The 18,024-nt window shown below is 39.8% G+C and overlaps 1 protein-coding gene across 6 annotated transcripts in view; it reads left to right on the plus strand.

Annotated features, from left to right (window-relative positions):
• The window catches only part of SMAD1 (SMAD family member 1), an 80,169-nt gene that overhangs the window by 20,127 nt on the left and 42,018 nt on the right, over positions 1–18,024 (plus strand). For 4 of the 6 annotated variants that reach the window (XM_081224959.1, XM_081224954.1, XM_081224957.1 and 1 more), the window contains exon 2: positions 11,627–12,204. In XM_081224959.1, coding sequence (XP_081081085.1) covers positions 11,805–12,204 — 400 coding nt within the window. In that variant the 5' untranslated portion in view covers positions 11,627–11,804. Of the gene's footprint in view, positions 1–5,101; positions 5,186–6,535; positions 6,633–11,626; positions 12,205–18,024 lie in introns of those variants that run through there. The other 2 variants (XM_081224955.1, XM_081224956.1) reach the window with 2 other exon arrangements.

Genomic DNA, 18,024 nt, shown 5'->3' on the forward strand with positions numbered 1-18,024 from the left:
TGATTAAATTATTCAATTAAGCAGGGAGTTGGAGGATCTAAATATAGGGAGAGGGTTCAGGCTGTCCTGCCTGGTGGGTGTCAGCTCACCCCTACAGATGTGCGTGTTTGTTGTCATAAATAACACCTGCCAGATCAGTGGAGAAGGAGGAATGTTCCAAAAAATGAAATACAGCAGAGTATTCTTCTTTTTTAAATAAAAGGGACAGTTTTTTTCCACCCTTCGGCCTATTCCATTTTCATTTGTGAATTTGGCATTTGAATTACTGATTTTTTTTTTTTTTCTTAACCTGATTCATAGACTTTAGAATCTGTTCTGGTTTCAAGTGTAAATCTACCACTTACTAGAATATGATCTTGAAAAAGTTACTTAACCTCTGATCCTTAGGTTTATTACTAAAATCGAGAGAATGCTATACATCTTGAAAGATTGCTCTAAGAAGTCAATACGATCCTGTTTGTAAAAACGACCAGTAGAATCCTTGCATAAGGTAATAGCTCAATTAAAATAATTTCTTTCATTTGTTAATGATGGAATCATTCCTAACTGGTCACTTTTGGGAATTTACTGCATTTAGCAGGCTTTGCAGTCAGTAAAATTGCTATACTACGATAACAGTGACTCAGAGCAAAGAGTTTTTTCTGAGAGACAACGACTGTATACTTTTTCCGCTTATAGTCTGCACAATTGAGTTTGCAAATGTCCCTGCTCTGCAGTTCCCAGTGTCTGAGGAGTAAGCACTTGCGAGCCAAATGAGTCTATACAGTTGTTGAGTTGAGGTAACTGCAGATGAGATTTATCAGAGTGAGGCCTTTAGGACCTGGATATCTTGAAAGGCTACCACGTGCTGAAGGACAGCTTTCCATTACAAGCATGAATTCGAGAATAGGGATTCAGGGGGATGAAGGAAGGTTATACAACTTCTAGAGAAGTGGTAAGGAGATGTAGAAATAAGCCAAGCTTGTTTGTTGAAGTTGAGGACAGCAAGAAAACTTTTAAGTGTCTCCAGCCTACTTTAACTAAACAAGTAATCGTCTCGTGCAACAAAACAGAACGGACACTTGTTACTCTATAAGGGAAGCTGTGTGACTAAGAAAAATTGACCAGGTGCCCTGTCAGCAGCCTGAATTTGTCAGGATGGAAGGACTTGTGTATGCAGAGCAGAACCAGAAAGAGTTCTTGTCTTGAAGAATTTTCTAACACAACGAACATATATTAAATAGCATACTTGGTGCAACTAAACGCATAAACTACGGCCCTGTCCTTAGAGACGCATCTAAGTGCGACATCCCTAAATTCCTTGCTTCATTGTCATCAAGGGGATGCTGCTTTTGGTTGAAGTGTCACCGCTCACGATGAACTTCCAACTGGTAGGTGGTAAGCTCTTCTTTCTGATTCCTAAGATTCCTACTCACTTAACACTGTTGAGAGACCACATCACGGCAGCCCTTGCTAGCATGTCCCTCAGGTCACACCTGAGAGACTGGTAGACCGGCAGTTAGTGCCTGTGTTTTAAAGGCACCGGTACCTGCATGACTTCATTATGAACAATAGCTTTCAAGAGCTGGTCCTCTCTTCCACCTTCACCCCCTCGTTTCTCCAGATTTGGAAAATTAACCTCTGAAAAGAATTTTTTAATGAAAAAGAGGCAAACTAGCTATTCTGTGTCATCAAACTGACATTTAGAAAGTTGGGAAATGTTTGGAAGTAACCGAAACAAGGCTTTACAGTAAGAGGCTCGGGAAAGTGAAGTCTGCCTTCTGGATGTTTGTCACAGCAGGACTTTGCTATAAGACCAGCAGAATTCTGTGATCGCCAGTGGATCTTTTTTTTTTTTTTTTGTAAAAAGTATTATTAAAACTGTTTTTTAATTTTTTCTTTATCCTTTTTCAGATTCCTTTCCCATGTAGGTTATCACAGAATATTGAGCACAGTCCCCTCTGCCATGCAGTAGGTCCCTGTTGGTTGTCCATTTTAAACGCTGCAGTATGTACACGTCAATCCCCGACTCCCAATCTGGCCCTACCTGCCAGTGCATCTTCGTCTCGCTTTCTTGTGTAGGGACTTGGTTTAAATAGATTTTCTTTTTCTGAGGACTCAGAGTAGAGTTCCTGTTAGCCCAACTTCCCAGCAAAGAAGTAGGTAGTTTAAAAGTGCTTTTACGTCTGTAAAAGAAATGGAGAGAGGTTTTATTCATCCTCACTTTCTTCTTCTTCTTCTAGGATTTTTTTCCCCCTTTATTTTGGTTAGCCGTGAGCTTTGTTTAGCTACATTTGACCCGTTTGAAATTGAGAAATGTTGAGTGAAGGTCCGGGGCTAACTGCTCGTTTAAAACAGGAAGAGGAGGGGCTTCCCTGGTGGCGCAGTGGTTGAGAGTCCGTCTGCCGATGCAGGGGACACGGGTTCGTGCCCCGGTCCGCGAGGATCCCACATGCCGCGGAGCGGCTGGGCCTGTGAGCCATGGCCGCTGAGCCTGCGCTTCCGGAGCCTGTGCTCCGCAACGGGAGAGGCCACAACAGTGAGAGGCCCGCGTACCGCAAAAACAACAACAAGAACAACAACAAAAAAAAACAGGAAAAGGAAAGGCAGAGGGACTTCACCTGTTTTCCCCTTCAAGACAAGTATCTCAAAGCCAGATGAGTTCCTAATTGCAGTAACGGGGGAAAAGAAACATTTGAACAGGTTATTTGTTGAAAGGACATCACAGAATCACAGACCATCGTTGCTTTGGGATATTTTCTGAGACTAGCTGGAGAAAACCCATCTCCGTTTTTATTTTCATTGTGATGGCATTATACTTGTGTAGCAAATTTTAAGTCTTTTTTTCCCCTAAGAGTAGATAAAGGTGTATCATCTTCCTTAAGGAGCTGTACGATCAGTCATTGATGATGCTTTATTAGGAACTGTTTGGAGTTGGTACCACTCTGGTTGTGTCCTGTATGTCCAGAGTACTGTCTCTGCCTGTCCTCATGACTGGTTTCCCTGGGTACCGTTCACAGGGTTGGTTCTCCAGCTGGGAGCCTTCCTACTCAGCCAGTATGTGGGGTGTCTGTGGTTCTACCTTTTTTTTTTTTTTTTTTCTTTTGCGGTACGCGAGCCTCTCACTGTTGTGACCTCTCCCGTTGCGGAGCACAGGCTCCGGATGCGCAGGCTCAGCGTCCATGGCTCACGGGCCCAGCCGCTCCGCGGCATGTGGGATCTTCCCTGACCAGGGCACGAACCCGTGTCCCCTGCATCGGCAGGCGGACTCTCAACCACTGCACCACCAGGGAAGCCCGGTTCTACGTTTAAGTAATAAGTATTTTAGCTTTTTCAAAAGTTTGGTCGTTCCCAGTTCTTCAGGACTTTGGATTAATTCTGTAGCCTAATTTTATTTAGGCCTAATGAATATGGTTATGGTTTTCACCCCCCCACCCTGCCTTTTTTGTGAATTCTCCGTCCTACTCTTACCAGCAAAGCTCATTGCAGTTCTTGGCTTAATGGTGGGTTGCTCTTTATGTTTTAAAATACATGCTGGCATTGAGTCTCTGGAATATTTTTCTTTGCAGCCTTCATCTTTTTAAGCAATTTTAACCTGAATCTATAGTGTGTGTCTGTGATTCTGTGGTTCCTATGAGTGTCAGGAATGTTTGAGTGTCTTTTTTTATCCCCCTTGGGAATCATGATCTGTTTTGATGATTCTGCTTTTGGTTCGGGGTATACATAGGGTTGATGTGGGTACCTGAATGAAATGAAGTACGTTAAAAAAAAATAGTCCATTTTGGAGTAATGAAAAGTTACATTACAGATCCCCTGGTATGTTAGCTTTCTGACTCTTTTTGATGTTTTAATTTAGCTAAGCATCTCGGGGGAGGCAAGAGTTTTCATCAGGCCTTGAATCCTACCTGAAATCGGATGTTAGGCTAGACGACACATACCTTTCCACAGAACTAATGAATATTGCGGCCAGTCACTTTATACAACACACCTCTGGTGTACTTTACATCTCCGTGGAATTCTGGTGAGGTATTTGGTGAAATAATTTAGATACAACTACCAAACTACAGAAATCATATAGTTTGCTTGTGATTTCTCTGAAGCCGCACAGTAGCTCTTCTTTAGGAGCTAGAGTCTTACTTTTTCTGTTTCTTCACAAGATCATCGGTTTAAAAAGAGCTAGTGGTATAAGTCAGGAAATATGCATACAGTTTATTTAGTTACTTGGAAATACTTGTTTCCCCCGCAAAATGGATCAGGCATTTTTTTACAGAAAGATAATTTTGTAAAGTTTTCGTTTTTCTTAAGTAACACATCCAACGTTTACACAGTTAATCAGTTAATCAGTACCCATGCGTTTAGTTGCTTGATTCTTTTGATCTTTATGCCTTGATGTTTTACCATTAGAGTTAAGACAGTAATGAACCAAAGAACAAGAAGTCGGGGGTGGGGGAGAGTTGCTTGCTTCATTGACAGTAGACCATTTATCTCCTTTTTTTAAGGTACTAGCAGAGAGTCTTTGATGTTTTTCCCCCCCAGTCACTTTTTTGGAGCATGTATTTCGTGCCGATTTTATTGAATCATTTCATTATTCCCTCAGTATTTAAAGGAATCAGTCGTTTTGTCTAGTTCACTGCATTGCGTGCCAGTGCAGGAACCGTAACAGCACTGGTCTGCAGCTGTAGAGGGCGACTGGCCATCGTCTGTCTCCTCTCCTCCTCCTTCTGTTAAAAGTACTTGCTTTGGGCTTCCCTGGTGGCGCAGTGGTTGAGAGTCCGCCTGCCGATGCAGGGGACACGAGTTCGTGCCCCAGTCCGGGAAGATCCCACATGCTGCGGAGCGGCTGGGCCCGTGAGCCATGGCCGCTGAGCCTGCACGTCTGGAGCCTGTGCTCCACAATGGGAGAGGCCACAACAGTGAGAGAGGCTCGAGTACCGCAAAAAAAAAAAAAAAAAGTACTTGGTTTGTAGCACCGCCCCCCGCCTTTTTATTGTGCTTCAGATACAAATTAGAATAATTTCCTTTTAAAACTTTCAGTGGGAATCTGGAATCTGAGGTGTGGCATGGCAGAGAGTGTATTTTGTTGATATTCACACAGTTGGATAATTACATGTTTCTTTGCTAGATGAAGATGAAGAAAATGCCATTGTTGTGAAGTTGGCTAACGAGGTTTCCTTTCAGTATAGAGCAAGTCTCACAGCAGTTAAAGGTATTTTACAACTTCTTCCTTTTTTCCTTGTAACATTAAGGAATACCACATAAGTTGCAGAATTCAAGAGCCATGTCGAAAGGAGCGTTATAAGAGTATTTTTCTCATTTGGTTCTGGCATTGCTAATAGAAATCCTTCCCGTGGACAAGACTCCATAGGGAAAGGGCCTGACTTTAGAACTCTGTTTTAAACTGCATTTTTATTACTTCCAAAATCGGGTCACACTGTAAGTGCAACCTGATTTATAAGTAGACTTTGTATGTGGCTTGAGTTAATGAATTGAGGTTTTGATTTGTTTTGTTTTTTGTGTGTAATTTGCAAATATTTGTGTATAGAGGCTTTTAAAAAATTTGAAAGTAACAGTTTTTTATTAAAGAATGTTTGAAAAGTTTTAACAAGTAGGGGAGCGAGAGAGAGATTATTACCCTTCCAGACCCAGCCACCGTTACATGCTTTGGTATATTTACATAGTTGTTCATGTTATGTATACCGTTATTTTGGTCTATTTACATAGTTGTTCATGCTGTATATACCATTTTACATTCTGCTTAAGGTGTTTTCCCAGTTATTTTTATGAACATAATTTTTTAAGGGTTACATAATATTCTATTGAGTGGATTATACTACATCTTACTTATTTTCCAACTTTTAGATATTTCTTTTTTTCCTTATAATAAAGAATGCTCTAATGAAAATCATTATGCAAAAATTTTTTACCTTCCAGTGCAGTGTTTCCTTAGAGTAAATTTCTAGAAGTGAAGTTGCCGGAACAAAGATCTCCCTATTTTTTAAGGCTTCTAGGGGGTTCTTTACCAGATGAATGCTTTTGCTTCTTTGTCACTGTGAAATGTTTGTATTTGGAGAAGAGGGAAGGAAATCTCTGTTTGCTGACTCATGTTTTTATTTTGCACTTTAAACTGATAACGCCACTTAGCTTTTGACATAAACTAAAGCAGGAAGTACCAAAAGGGCAGAAAAAGAATGAGTTGCCTTGCCAAGGCCATAGTGTCATGGACACATTTGAGTTCCTGATGGGAGGTAGGTTACTTGTTTGACTTGAATATAAAAAAATGCTTAACTCAAGTAGGCAAAAATCAGTCATCAGCCTGTATTTTGTTTCATATGCACATTTATATGCAAGAGTTTGTGATCTTGTCACTTTAATGTTTTTAGTGGCATCAAACCCCGCAACTGGCCCTGTGGTGTTTGGAGATGGTAGGGTTTTTTTTCATTTTTCATTCCCTGTGTGGAGAAGCCTTTTGTATTGAGGATATCACCTTAGCTGTCTTTCTTAAACATAAATCTAATCACACTGATGTCCTGATTTAAAGCCTTCCATTTGTCCACAGGATAAGATGCATGACAGGCCCTTCACAGTCTTGCCCTGCCTTTATCAGCCTTGTATCGTCTACAACAACCGTGAACCCTAGCATTTCTCTGATGTTGGTGAGAACGAGCAATTTAGAAAAGTGGTTTAAAAGTTGAGGCTCTAGAGCCAGACAACATAGGTTCACTCTGGCCCCGCCACTTACAACTGTGCGCATAAAACCTCGGGCAAGTTATTTAACTTTTCTATTGTATATTTCACTTTCCTTACCTGTAAAATGAGGAAAATAAGAGTGTTCACTAAAGAGGGTTGGTCACAAAGATTAAACTAGTTAGTAGATATAAAGTGCTTGGGACAGTGTCTGTCAAGTAACGATCACTCAGAATATTAGCTCTGTTGTTTTGCAAAATTCTACTCATCCTTTAATGCTTGTCTGATAGTTCTTCTTTGGGAAAACTTCCTGAAATCCCTGGAATGAACTGTTCTCTCCTTTTCTGCTTTTACACTTTATCGTTTATACCTGTCGTAGAGCTTTTGCCCACAGTGTTACTGTTGGTTCATGGTGGACAAATGCATGGTACACGGGCCGCCTCTTCTATTCCTGCACTCAGGGTTCACCTTGCTGCAGTCCTGGCATTCCTTCCTGCTGAGGTCTGCACTTGACCCAAGACTCCGCAGTACAGTCCTTTCGCTTGGCATGCAGGGGAACCAGTTTGCTTCAAGGGAGTTCACTGTTTACACACTGGCTCTTCAGGATGGAGACATCTTTGCTCCCATCCTCTGTGGATACCGTAGGTACTTAGCAGGCGCTCAGTGCAGCTTTGCTGAATGAGTGTCACTTTGAGCAGTTAAAGCAAAGGTCTGCAATGGTGGTCCTTAATCTCCCCAGCTCCCCACATACTTATACGTTCTATAACAAACCCCCCATCAGTGCTAGAGTTTGAAACAGCCCCAGGTGACTTTGATATAAACTCACCCCCTCTATTTGAAAACCATTGACCAAAATACAAAAAAGCAGTTTTTGGAGTCAAAGAAAAGGACATACAGAATAAGAAGAAAGGTATTTATTCCTTTTATAAATTGCTGCTAGAGGACAAGGAAAAGAAGTTGTCTTTCTTGTTCTTTGGCACAATTAACCTTTAGTCAAAGTAAATGATCATTTCAGGAGGTACACTCTGGCCAAGTGTGGCTTTTGATGGTAGCATAGTTTTGTTTTCTCTTTTTCTGTTCAATGAAAATAACGCCAGCTTCAAAGCACTGGTAAAACTCTCTACTTTACAAAAGGAAACAACTGACCCACTACAGCCTGTTGAATAAGTAAAGCAGCACACTTGGCCTTCTGATTCCTTCAGGGAGCTAAATCATTCATCAAACATTTATTGAGACTCTGATATGTGCCAGCAACAGGGCTAGGTCCCAAAGCTAGGAAGACAGTAAGATAGAATTCCTGAGTCATTTTCCTCTAGTGAGGAAGTAGCTATAGACATGCACAGCTGTATGTCTATACCACAAAGTAGCTATAGACATGCACAGTTCGCTATGATAGCTGTTCATAATTATTATCCCTTTGAGTTCTGAGGATCAGTAATGATTTCCCCCTTGTATTCCTGTTATTGGTCATTTGTGCCTTCTCTTTTATTGATTTATAGTTTTTTTTAGAGGAATATCTGATTTTATTCATATTTTCAAAGAGCCAACTTTGATTTTATAGGTTTTCTCTATTTTGTATATCTATATATATTTAATTTTGCTCTCATTTCCTTTTACTGTCTTTAGGTTTAATTTGCTGTTCCTTTTTTTTTTCTTTTGATAGATACATAGAAAATTAGTTTTCAGCTTTTTTTCTTTTCTAATATATGCATTTAAGACAACACATTTCCTGCTAAGCATGGATTGAGCTACATCTTACAAGCTTTGATGTGTCATATTTTTATAATCATTCAGTTTAAAATATTTTCTAATTTCTCCTGTAGTTTCTTTTTTGACCCATGCATTATTTCAAAGTGTAATTATTTTCAATAACAATACTTTTGGCACTTATTCTTGGTTATACTATGATCAAAGGACATATTCTGTATGGTTTTATTCCTTTGATATGGGTTGAGATTTGCTTAATGGCTTATTATATGGCCAATTTGGATAAGTGTTCCATGTGTTTTTGAAAGCATTGCGTATGTTACAGTTGTTGGGTGCATACACGAATTGAGTCAAGTTTTTAAACATGTTGTTAATCTTCTATATCTGTTGATTTCTGTTAGCTTGTTTAGTCATTTACTGTGTTAATCTCCCACTAAGATTGTTAGTCATTTTAATTCTGTCAGTTTCTGCTTTATGTGTTTTAAAACTGTGTGATTACTTGGATAAAAAATTGGGACTGTGATGTATTTGTATTTGACAGTATGAAATGTCCCTCTTTTATCCCTGGTGGTGCTTCTTACTGTACAGCTTCTTTTGCCTGATGTGATAGCTATGTGAGCTTTTTTGGTTAGAATATGTGCTTTAGTCTGTTCCTTTCCACATTTTTTTCCTTTCAGCCATTCTCTGTCTTTATATTCGACGATGTGTGTCTCTTGTAAGTACAGTATAGTTAAGTGGTGTCCCTACCCCTACCCCTGTCTTTTGCTTGGCAAATTTAGTCTCTTGATATTTAAGTAATTCTTGAGACTTTGAGGATTACCTATGAATCTTACTGTTTTCTATTTGTCCCATCTATTATGTGCTCTTTTTTCCTTCTTCTTAAGTTTTTTTTGGATTAAGCATATTTTAAAAAATAATTCCATATTTTTAACCCCTCTATTACCTTTTTATGGTTTTTAAATTATTTCAGTTGTTGCTTTATTATGACATGAATTCATAACATACCAACAATACTTTAATGCTTTACCACAACCTGGGTAAGACAAGGACCTTAGAAATCTGACTTCATTTACCCCTTCTGCTTTTTTTTTGTTATGCATTTTAATTCTGTATTTTAAACACCACAAGACATTCCTATAATTGTTCTGTAAAGTCAGTACCCTTTTGGAGCTCTCCGTTCTTTCCTTCAGTTCCTTGCTTTTCCCTTGTGCCTGAAAATTCCTGCTGGAAGCCAGTTCTCAGATTTTGTTTGTTGGAGACCATATTTATTTCATAGTCATTTTGCATGATTTTTCTCCACTAAGTATAGAATTCTGAGTTTCCAGCTTTTTATTTGTAGGCTAAAGATGTCATTTCACTGTCATCTGGTTTCCATTGTTTCTGTTGAAATGTCAGCTGTCAGCCTTATTGTACTCATTTTGAAAGTATTGTGTCTTCTTAAAGACTTTTGTGGTAGGTTTTCAGCAATTATACTGTGATATGACACATTAAAACTTGTGGATACCTTTCTATCTCTCCTTCTTCGGATTTATAGGCCTTCATGAATCTGTGGCTAGACATCTGTTGTCACTTTTGGAAGATCTTTGGCCAGTATCTACAAACATTTCCTCTCTCACAGTTTTTCTCTCCTCTTTTCCCATCATCTTGTTCCAGTCTAGTATTAAGATGATTCTAGGCTGTGTTTCAGTGTTTGTAAACACTGGTCCATTTCAGTTTTGCCCTTGCACACTAGGGCATACCTCTTCAGGGGTCTCAACTGAAAGCCTGGTATGTTTACCAGGCCCTCAACTCCATTTTTCTTTTTTCTTTTTTTTTTGGTCTCCTCAGCACTATGAGACTACTGAAATCTCTGTTTGGTTCTTTAGCCTCTTTCGGCTTGGCTACTCACAGCACAGGCATTGGCAAATAAATGCCTTGAGAAGAAAAGCAATGAAGAGTGTTCAGCTTATTATTTCATTGCTTTTCACATCTCTCCAGCATCTTGGCCCCTCATGTCCTGTGTACTTTGGTTGCTCTTTGATACCTTTAAAAAGTTGGGTTTTTTCCCCTCTGATTTGTTCATTGGTATTTTATTCAGCTTTTATAGTTATTTTGGGGAGGAGGTTGGTTTGATACCTGCTACTGACTCTTAGCCAGACTTGGTACAAAGTTATCATCTTTAATCTTTTTCACCGTTTGTGTTTTTATCTGGTGAAGAGTAACTAGAAAGTTTAAATGAGACAACTTGACAGAAGTATTTGGTACAGTACGTGTTCACGTGCTTCATTCCTTTCATGTCAATAAAAAGCAAATTTGAAAAAGTAGGGGGTAAATTTCTTACCTTACTTGCCTGATAGCCCATAGGCATAGGCTAGTTTACTGGTTTACTGAATAAATACCCTAAAATGTTGCTACATTTATATAGTGTAAATATAACTACCTTTTTTATAGCGTAAGACATACTTGAGGAACAAACCAAAATAGATGTTAAGACTATTGCATTTTTACTTTTTCCTTTTGCTTTCAGTTTTTGTTGATTGAGGTGTATTTTGAAATATATATCTTAGAGCCTATAAATGAATCTAAATATAAAACATCACAATATCTGTTGAGAACTTGAACCTTTTTTGCACTAAGGGGTCTGTTGCTTCTATCTCAGAACTCATGTAAACAGTAACATACTCCTTTTTAAAGCTGCATCTCAGTTTATTCATCTATAAAATGGCAGTGATGGTATTACCTAGTTGACAGAATTATTTAAAGGATTAAATACTGTGTTAGTCTGCTTGGGCCGCCATAACAAAGTACCACTGACCGAGTGGCTTAAACGGTAGAAATGTATTTCCCACAGTTCTGGAGGCTGGGAAGTCCAAGATGAAGGCTCCAGCCAGTTTGGTTTCTGGTGAGGGCTCTCTTCCAGGCTTGCAGACAGCTGCCTTCTCTCTATGAAGAAGGCCTTTCCTCAGTGGGTGCACACGTAGGGAGGGAGAGAGAAATCTCTCCTTTCTTCTTATAAGGCCACCAATCCAATTAGATCAGGGCCCCATCCTCATGACCTCATTTAATGTTAATTACTTCCTTAGAGGCCCCATCTCCAAATACAGTCACACTGGGGGTGAGGGCTTCAACGTGAGTTTTAGGGGGGGACATAATTCAGCCCATAGCATACTGTAATACGTAAAAGTGCTTAAAATAGTATCTGGCCCATGGTAATTGTTTAATAAATTGTGATTTTGTGCTAGAGATGATTTTAAACATCTTTTTCCCTTTTTTCTAGGTGCTGACTTTGGGTTACTTTTGGAAACACTAGGAATGGTGATTGCTACTTTTCAGGACCTCAGCACGAAGAAGCTAAGGATAATCCTATGTAAATAAAGTGAAACCTCTTCTGCTGTCCTTTCACATTTGGGGACGTCTTTCTTTCTCCATCCACAAGGAGTGTACGTGGTGCCATCATGAACGTGACAAGTTTGTTTTCCTTCACAAGTCCAGCCGTGAAGAGACTTCTTGGGTGGAAACAGGGTGATGAAGAAGAAAAATGGGCAGAGAAAGCTGTTGATGCTTTGGTGAAAAAACTGAAGAAAAAGAAAGGTGCCATGGAGGAACTGGAAAAGGCCTTGAGCTGTCCGGGGCAGCCCAGTAACTGTGTCACCATTCCCCGCTCCCTGGACGGCAGGCTGCAAGTTTCCCATCGGAAGGGGCTGCCTCACGTCATTTACTGCCGTGTGTGGCGCTGGCCCGACCTTCAGAGCCACCATGAACTAAAACCACTGGAATGCTGTGAGTTTCCTTTCGGTTCCAAGCAGAAGGAAGTGTGCATCAATCCCTACCACTATAAGCGAGTAGAAAGCCCTGGTAAGTGAGCCCTTTTGTGCTGATGCGTTTAGCAGATTTGTATTGTTTCTCAAAATCATTCCTTTCCATGTTTTTAGTTGTAATTTTCAAATATTAGGGGAAAAGGTACGTTTGTCCGCCCTTGAATATGTCATGCGTTCTAACAGCATAGTCTCTAGTTAATCTTATTTCTTAGGAGCAGGGCTGTGAAAACTGTTATCCCGGTACTAATACCTCTAACTTGTAATAAATTGTTTTCTTTCTAAATTTATTCTTTATGTTTCCCTTTGGCTCTGTGCATTTCTCTAGACAAATTTAGCTGTGATTTTATTGTGAGGGAAGAAAATCAGGAAAGGAAAGAAGCATGGCGTTGCTGTCTACCTACTTGAGGGCAGTTGCCAGTGACTTGAATCACTTTATCCTTAAAAATAGCAATTTTTATCATCTCCAGTGGAATTTCGCTATGGCATATTCCCTGTAGAGGATATGAAGGAATTATGTTCTGCTGTGGAATCATTTGATACTATTACTTTATAAGATATTCTTAGTTTTTACATATAAGACCTTGGCCGGTGGGCAGGGGGAGAAACACAGTAAAGGATACACTTTAAAATTTACTTGGCTTTGCCCTCAGATTAGAGTCCACGTTCTAGACAGTTGCATCAATTGGAAAGTGATCAGGCAATCTCAGGAGCTTAAATATCTCATTGTCAGATTGGAACCAATTTTGTTGATGGATTAGTTATTAATAGCTGGTGGTTACCAAGGGTTCCCAAATGAGGCTGTGCATTAGATTCACGTGGCTCCCCCCAGGAAATTCTGATTCTGGCCTAGCCTGGTAATCCATGTTTTTAACAAGTACTCCGGGTGGGGCTGATGGGAGCTATTGGATTGGTGTTTGGGAACTACTAAGCTAGATCCTGTAATAACATGGCTCTCAAATAAAAGGCATTCTAGTTTCTTATGGAATGTTTAAGAAGAGTTTAAGGACTAGGGAATAATATAATAAACATCTTTGTATCCACCACCCAGTTGCCTTCAGTGACTACTGTCCTGAATTTGATGGTTAAATTTGAAGTTCATCATTCCCATGCGTGCTTTTATACAGCAATTCTGTATGTGTTTGAATCCTTGACAGTATGTACTGTCAATTTTGTATATTTAAAGGTATTATATAATGATATTGGAGTATCCTTCTACAATTTTCTATATTCATTCAACACCACTGATGTGTGATTTCTATATTACACACTTTAGGATGACCTTGTCAAGGCCTGTGAAAAATCCTCTGGAGATATTATTGGAATTTCATTTGGGGAAGGATTGATATAGTTCTCTTCTTGAGCGCAGTATTTTTCTAAATTTATTTAGGTATTTTAAGTTTCTTCCATAAAGTTCTTGCACATCTTTTCTTAGATTTATTCCTAGGTAACTGTTTGGGTTTTATTGTATCCTTTTAAAAGTTACATCTTGTTACAGTTGTTCATGGCTAGGACTAAACTTGCTTTTTTCCAGCCATCTTGCTGAATTCTCCTTGCTCTAATCTAGACATTCTTTACTGCTTGTCACACCCACTGTGACGTAAATTTTAGCGTGTAATATGTACAAACAGGATTGCTTAGGTACTTGGTTTTTAGATCCCCATAGTAACTTTAAGAGGTACACAGGGAAGATTCTAATCCCACTTCACAGATGGTAAAACTGAGGTCTCTGTCAATTAAGTGACCTGTGTGTCAGACAGCCAAGGTTCAGTATTGAGAAAACACTGTGGATACATTGTCTCCGGCCACCCCTTCCACCACTCTGCTCCGTTTCATCTTACGCTGCAGCCGTCGGGGACCAGTGCACGACAGAGAGTGTTCTTTGAAGATGCGCGCTGTGGCCATGTAATCGTCCTGCTTCCCATTGCTCTTACACACAGCTCTGTGTTCTGGTCTTCACCCACCTCGCCAGCTTCTCTTCCCACCTTCCATGCTTCTTGTGCTTGAGTCATATGGGGACGCTCAGTGCACTCTTCCTCTGTACCTCGTTTCTCCTCCCTCTTTGCCTAGTTCACTCTTCTTTATCCTTCAGGCCTAAGCTTAATGGAGGCCAACTTTGCTGAGAAGCCTTTGTTGATACCTCCTCTCCCCGTGCACCCCTCACCCCCCACCACTCCGTAGGCCTGCCTGTGTTTCCATAGCCATTTGAATTTCTTCCTGATGTTCTTCACACTTATATTTACCACTGTTGGTCTTCCTGGCAGGATAGTAAATCAAGCTCCATGATGGCAAGGACCATGTTTATTATTGACATCTCTACATCTAGTAGTGAGCGTGGTTAAATACATTTTTGCTGTTAAATGAAAATACTTCTTTTAGTTTCTCTGTATGGTCTTTTTGTTTGTTTGTTTAGAGATGAGCTTTGAATTTGTTTATGTCCTCCAACCATCATCTTCCCTTTCGTGTTCATTTCATTGCAGTTACTATCTGACATAGATGGAAGGGATTTTTTTAAAAGTTAACGCTGAGGTGATTTTGTTGCTCTTAATAATTTACATGTAAAAGACTTGATAGGGAGGAGGTGGGAAACCAGCTAAAACAGGGCATTCTGAGACTCCACAAGTATCATTCCATCCTCCCCCTTAGCCAGGAATCTGGTGAGCCGTGCACAGACCAGTTCTCAAAAACCGTAGGCCAATATCTGTTGAATTTGAACATATCAGGATTTTCCTTATATTTTTTATATTGTGAAGTGAAAATATGGTAGGAATAAGAGTAACTGGACTTCTTCCAGAGACCACTGTGAAGCAGCCCCTGCACCTCATGGGGAGAAGCCCCTCTAAATCAAAGTGCAGTGGGGCCTCAGCCCCTCACAATCCCGGAGTTAAGTAGGCATTTTCCCTCTATAATGCAGCACGGAGCACACCTGGTTATTGTTTCCGTAAAATAGGAAAAAAAAGGGTCTGGAAGTCTAAGCTGTGGACACGCAGCTCAACGCTGAATTACTTTGAACTCTGTAACTATTTTACCTCAGATAAAGTATTTCAAAGACCAATTTAACAGTTTAAGCATGAGATAGTCAGGTCTCCCAAACTTGTTATTTTCTGCTAAGGCCCCTTTTGGGATCTCTAGAGAAAAATTCAGCAGAAATTGGGAGGGAGTCTCTAGATTTAGAGCAGTGGTTTTCAAAGTGTGTGGTTCTCAGACCAGCAGCATCAGCATCACCTGGGAACTTGGTAGAAACGAATATTTTTAGATCCTTCCACAGACCCTACTGAATCAAACTCTAGGGATGGAGCCAGCAATCTGTTTTGACAAACTCTCCAGGTGATTCTGATTCAGGCTAGAGTGTGAGAACCACTGGTTTAAGGTATCCAGGCAGGTCAAGTCCAGCTGACAAGATGAAGTCTCTTATTGAAAAGAGATGCTAATGAGTTACAGTTTGAAATTCTTCATCATTTTGAACTTTGCATCTTGTTAGGGGTATAAAACTGACTTGCTCTTCCAGAATTTCCCTTCCTGCTGATATTCATTAAGATTAGCATTCTGATACAGTGTGATAAGGGTGTCTTAAAGGGAGTGGGGGAGTGAGGGGAGAAAGGAATGCTTCGTTGTTTGGCCCAGTGGAAGTTTTATAATTGTTCTGTGGGGTATCTTTTACTATCTCTGTTTCTTTGACCAAAAATAATTTTAATGGATTTAAGTAAACGTAGTTTTTCTTTAACCTGTGCCATTAATTTTGTTATAAATAAAAGAGTCTAAACATTGTGGTGGGGGAAAAACTGAGAGTTACAGAAACACTTTGCAACAACTCGTGCTCATCATAGGCCATGATGGGAGAGAGTGTGAGAGGGATGAACCTTCCTTTTGGTGAAAGGTAGTAAGTATCTTGGCCATTACTGAAAAATGCATCTTTGGGAAAGTAGAAAGTGGTAAGAATTTCTTTTTCTGCAAGTGTGTGGATAGTTACAGGAAAGAGGAAGTTTGTGCAGTTTCTGAAGACTGTGCCCCTGCTGATGATGTAACAGGTGACTGTTTACTTGGACTTTTGGTAGCCTTTAGAGTCCAGGCTACTTATTAGTGGTTGGGTTAAATGGTGGTTTTCTTTTTCTTTACCAAAGCAACTGCTGACAGGGTAAAGTCAGTCATCTCAGTGTGGTATGAGAAGGCTATTCAGTTGCTATCTGCCACCATTAAAATGTCTTCATGGAGACTTCCTGTCATTTGGCCTTTTTTTTTTTTTAATGTTTTTCACATGGTTCCTGAGAATTATCATCTGTACTTTGAACTTCATCCACTTGCAAGGCCATATTGATCCTGAGCTTGAAATTCTGAGATTTCAGTTTGATCTTTAAAGTAATACCCTGCTGTTCACTTCCTGATGCTTCTTCCATTTTCAGCAGCATGGCTCCCAGCTGTTTAAAATACACCTAAAATCCTCTTCACCTATTGACCGAATGAAAGTTTTGCCCCTTTGGCTGCCTCAGTCACCAGGTAATTCCTGGCTTGGTAAATTTTACCTTAAGAAGAAGGCCTTAAAATCATAGAAATGGAGAATGAGTTGGTGGTTGCTGGGGGCAGGAGGGGAGTGGGTATGGCTATAAAAGGGCAACATGGGGGAGGGACCCTTGGGTTGAATGGAAGTGTTCTGTATCTTGGCTGTATCAGTGTCAGTGTCGTGATTGTGATGACGTTCTGCAGTTTTGCAGGATGTTACCATTTGAGGAAACTGGGTAAGAGGGTAGGCAGGATTTCTCTGTTACTTCTTACAGCTGCCTGTGAACCTGCCATTATTTGAATTTTAAAAATGGTGATTCCCTGAAAAAGCAGCTAGTGCAGCTCGCGACTCAGTCACATTGAGTGCTTTTCCTCAACAACCATTGTGTTTTGACATGTAGCAGAGGTGCTCTGTGAGTACTTTTATATTGTCACACAGAATATTAGACAGACATACACTCAAGGATCAAGATTTAATAAAATTAATATTTAAAAATTAAAAAATTTTAATGTGTTTCTTCATGTTGTGAATGTGTTTTTACATGAGCCAAGGATGACAAAAACCTCTGTCTAATTAAAGTGCCTTTTTTTTTTTTTTTTAAGTCTTTGTATTAGTACATCCATTCAGAGGATGGTGATGGGTGGGGGGACGTATTGACTTTTCCTTCAAGTTTATCTGAGTGGCTGTATCTAGGAGTCTGGTGACTGATGCTGTAAACCAGATACCAGGATACGATGGTGACAAGTGTTTTGAAGATTTAGGATTAATTATCAACAATATCAACTATAAAAATTAAAATAAAGCATTATGACCTGTATATTATAGTCAGAGTTCTCCAGAGCAACAGACCCAATAGGATCGATCGATCGATCTATCTATCTATATAGATATACATACACACACATACATATTATATATATAGATCTTATATATTATATATATACATATATATTATATACCTAGATCCTATATATTTAATAGGATCCTACTAAATTTAAATTAATTTATTAATTATCCTATTAATAAGTCTACTATTGGGACTTCCCTGGTGGTCCAGTGGTTAGGACTCAGCGCTTTCCCTGCTGAGGGCCCGGGTTCAATCCCTAGTCGGGGAACTCAGATCCCATAAGCCTCACAGCCCAGCCAAAAAAAAGAAAGAGTTTTTTAAAAAGTCTATTATATATTATAGATTTATTATGGGAGCTGGCTCATATGAGTATGGAGGCCGAGAGATCCTGTGATCTGCTGTCTGCAAGCTGTAGAACCATGAAGTCTGATAGTGGAAGTCCCAGTCTTAGTCCAAAGGCTTGGGAACCAAGAGCTCCGTATCCGCGGGCAGGAGAAGATAGGTGATCCAGCCTT

Source organism: Mesoplodon bidens (assembly GCF_964165515.1).
Source record: "Mesoplodon bidens genome assembly, chromosome: 1".
NCBI lineage: Eukaryota > Metazoa > Chordata > Mammalia > Artiodactyla > Ziphiidae > Mesoplodon > Mesoplodon bidens.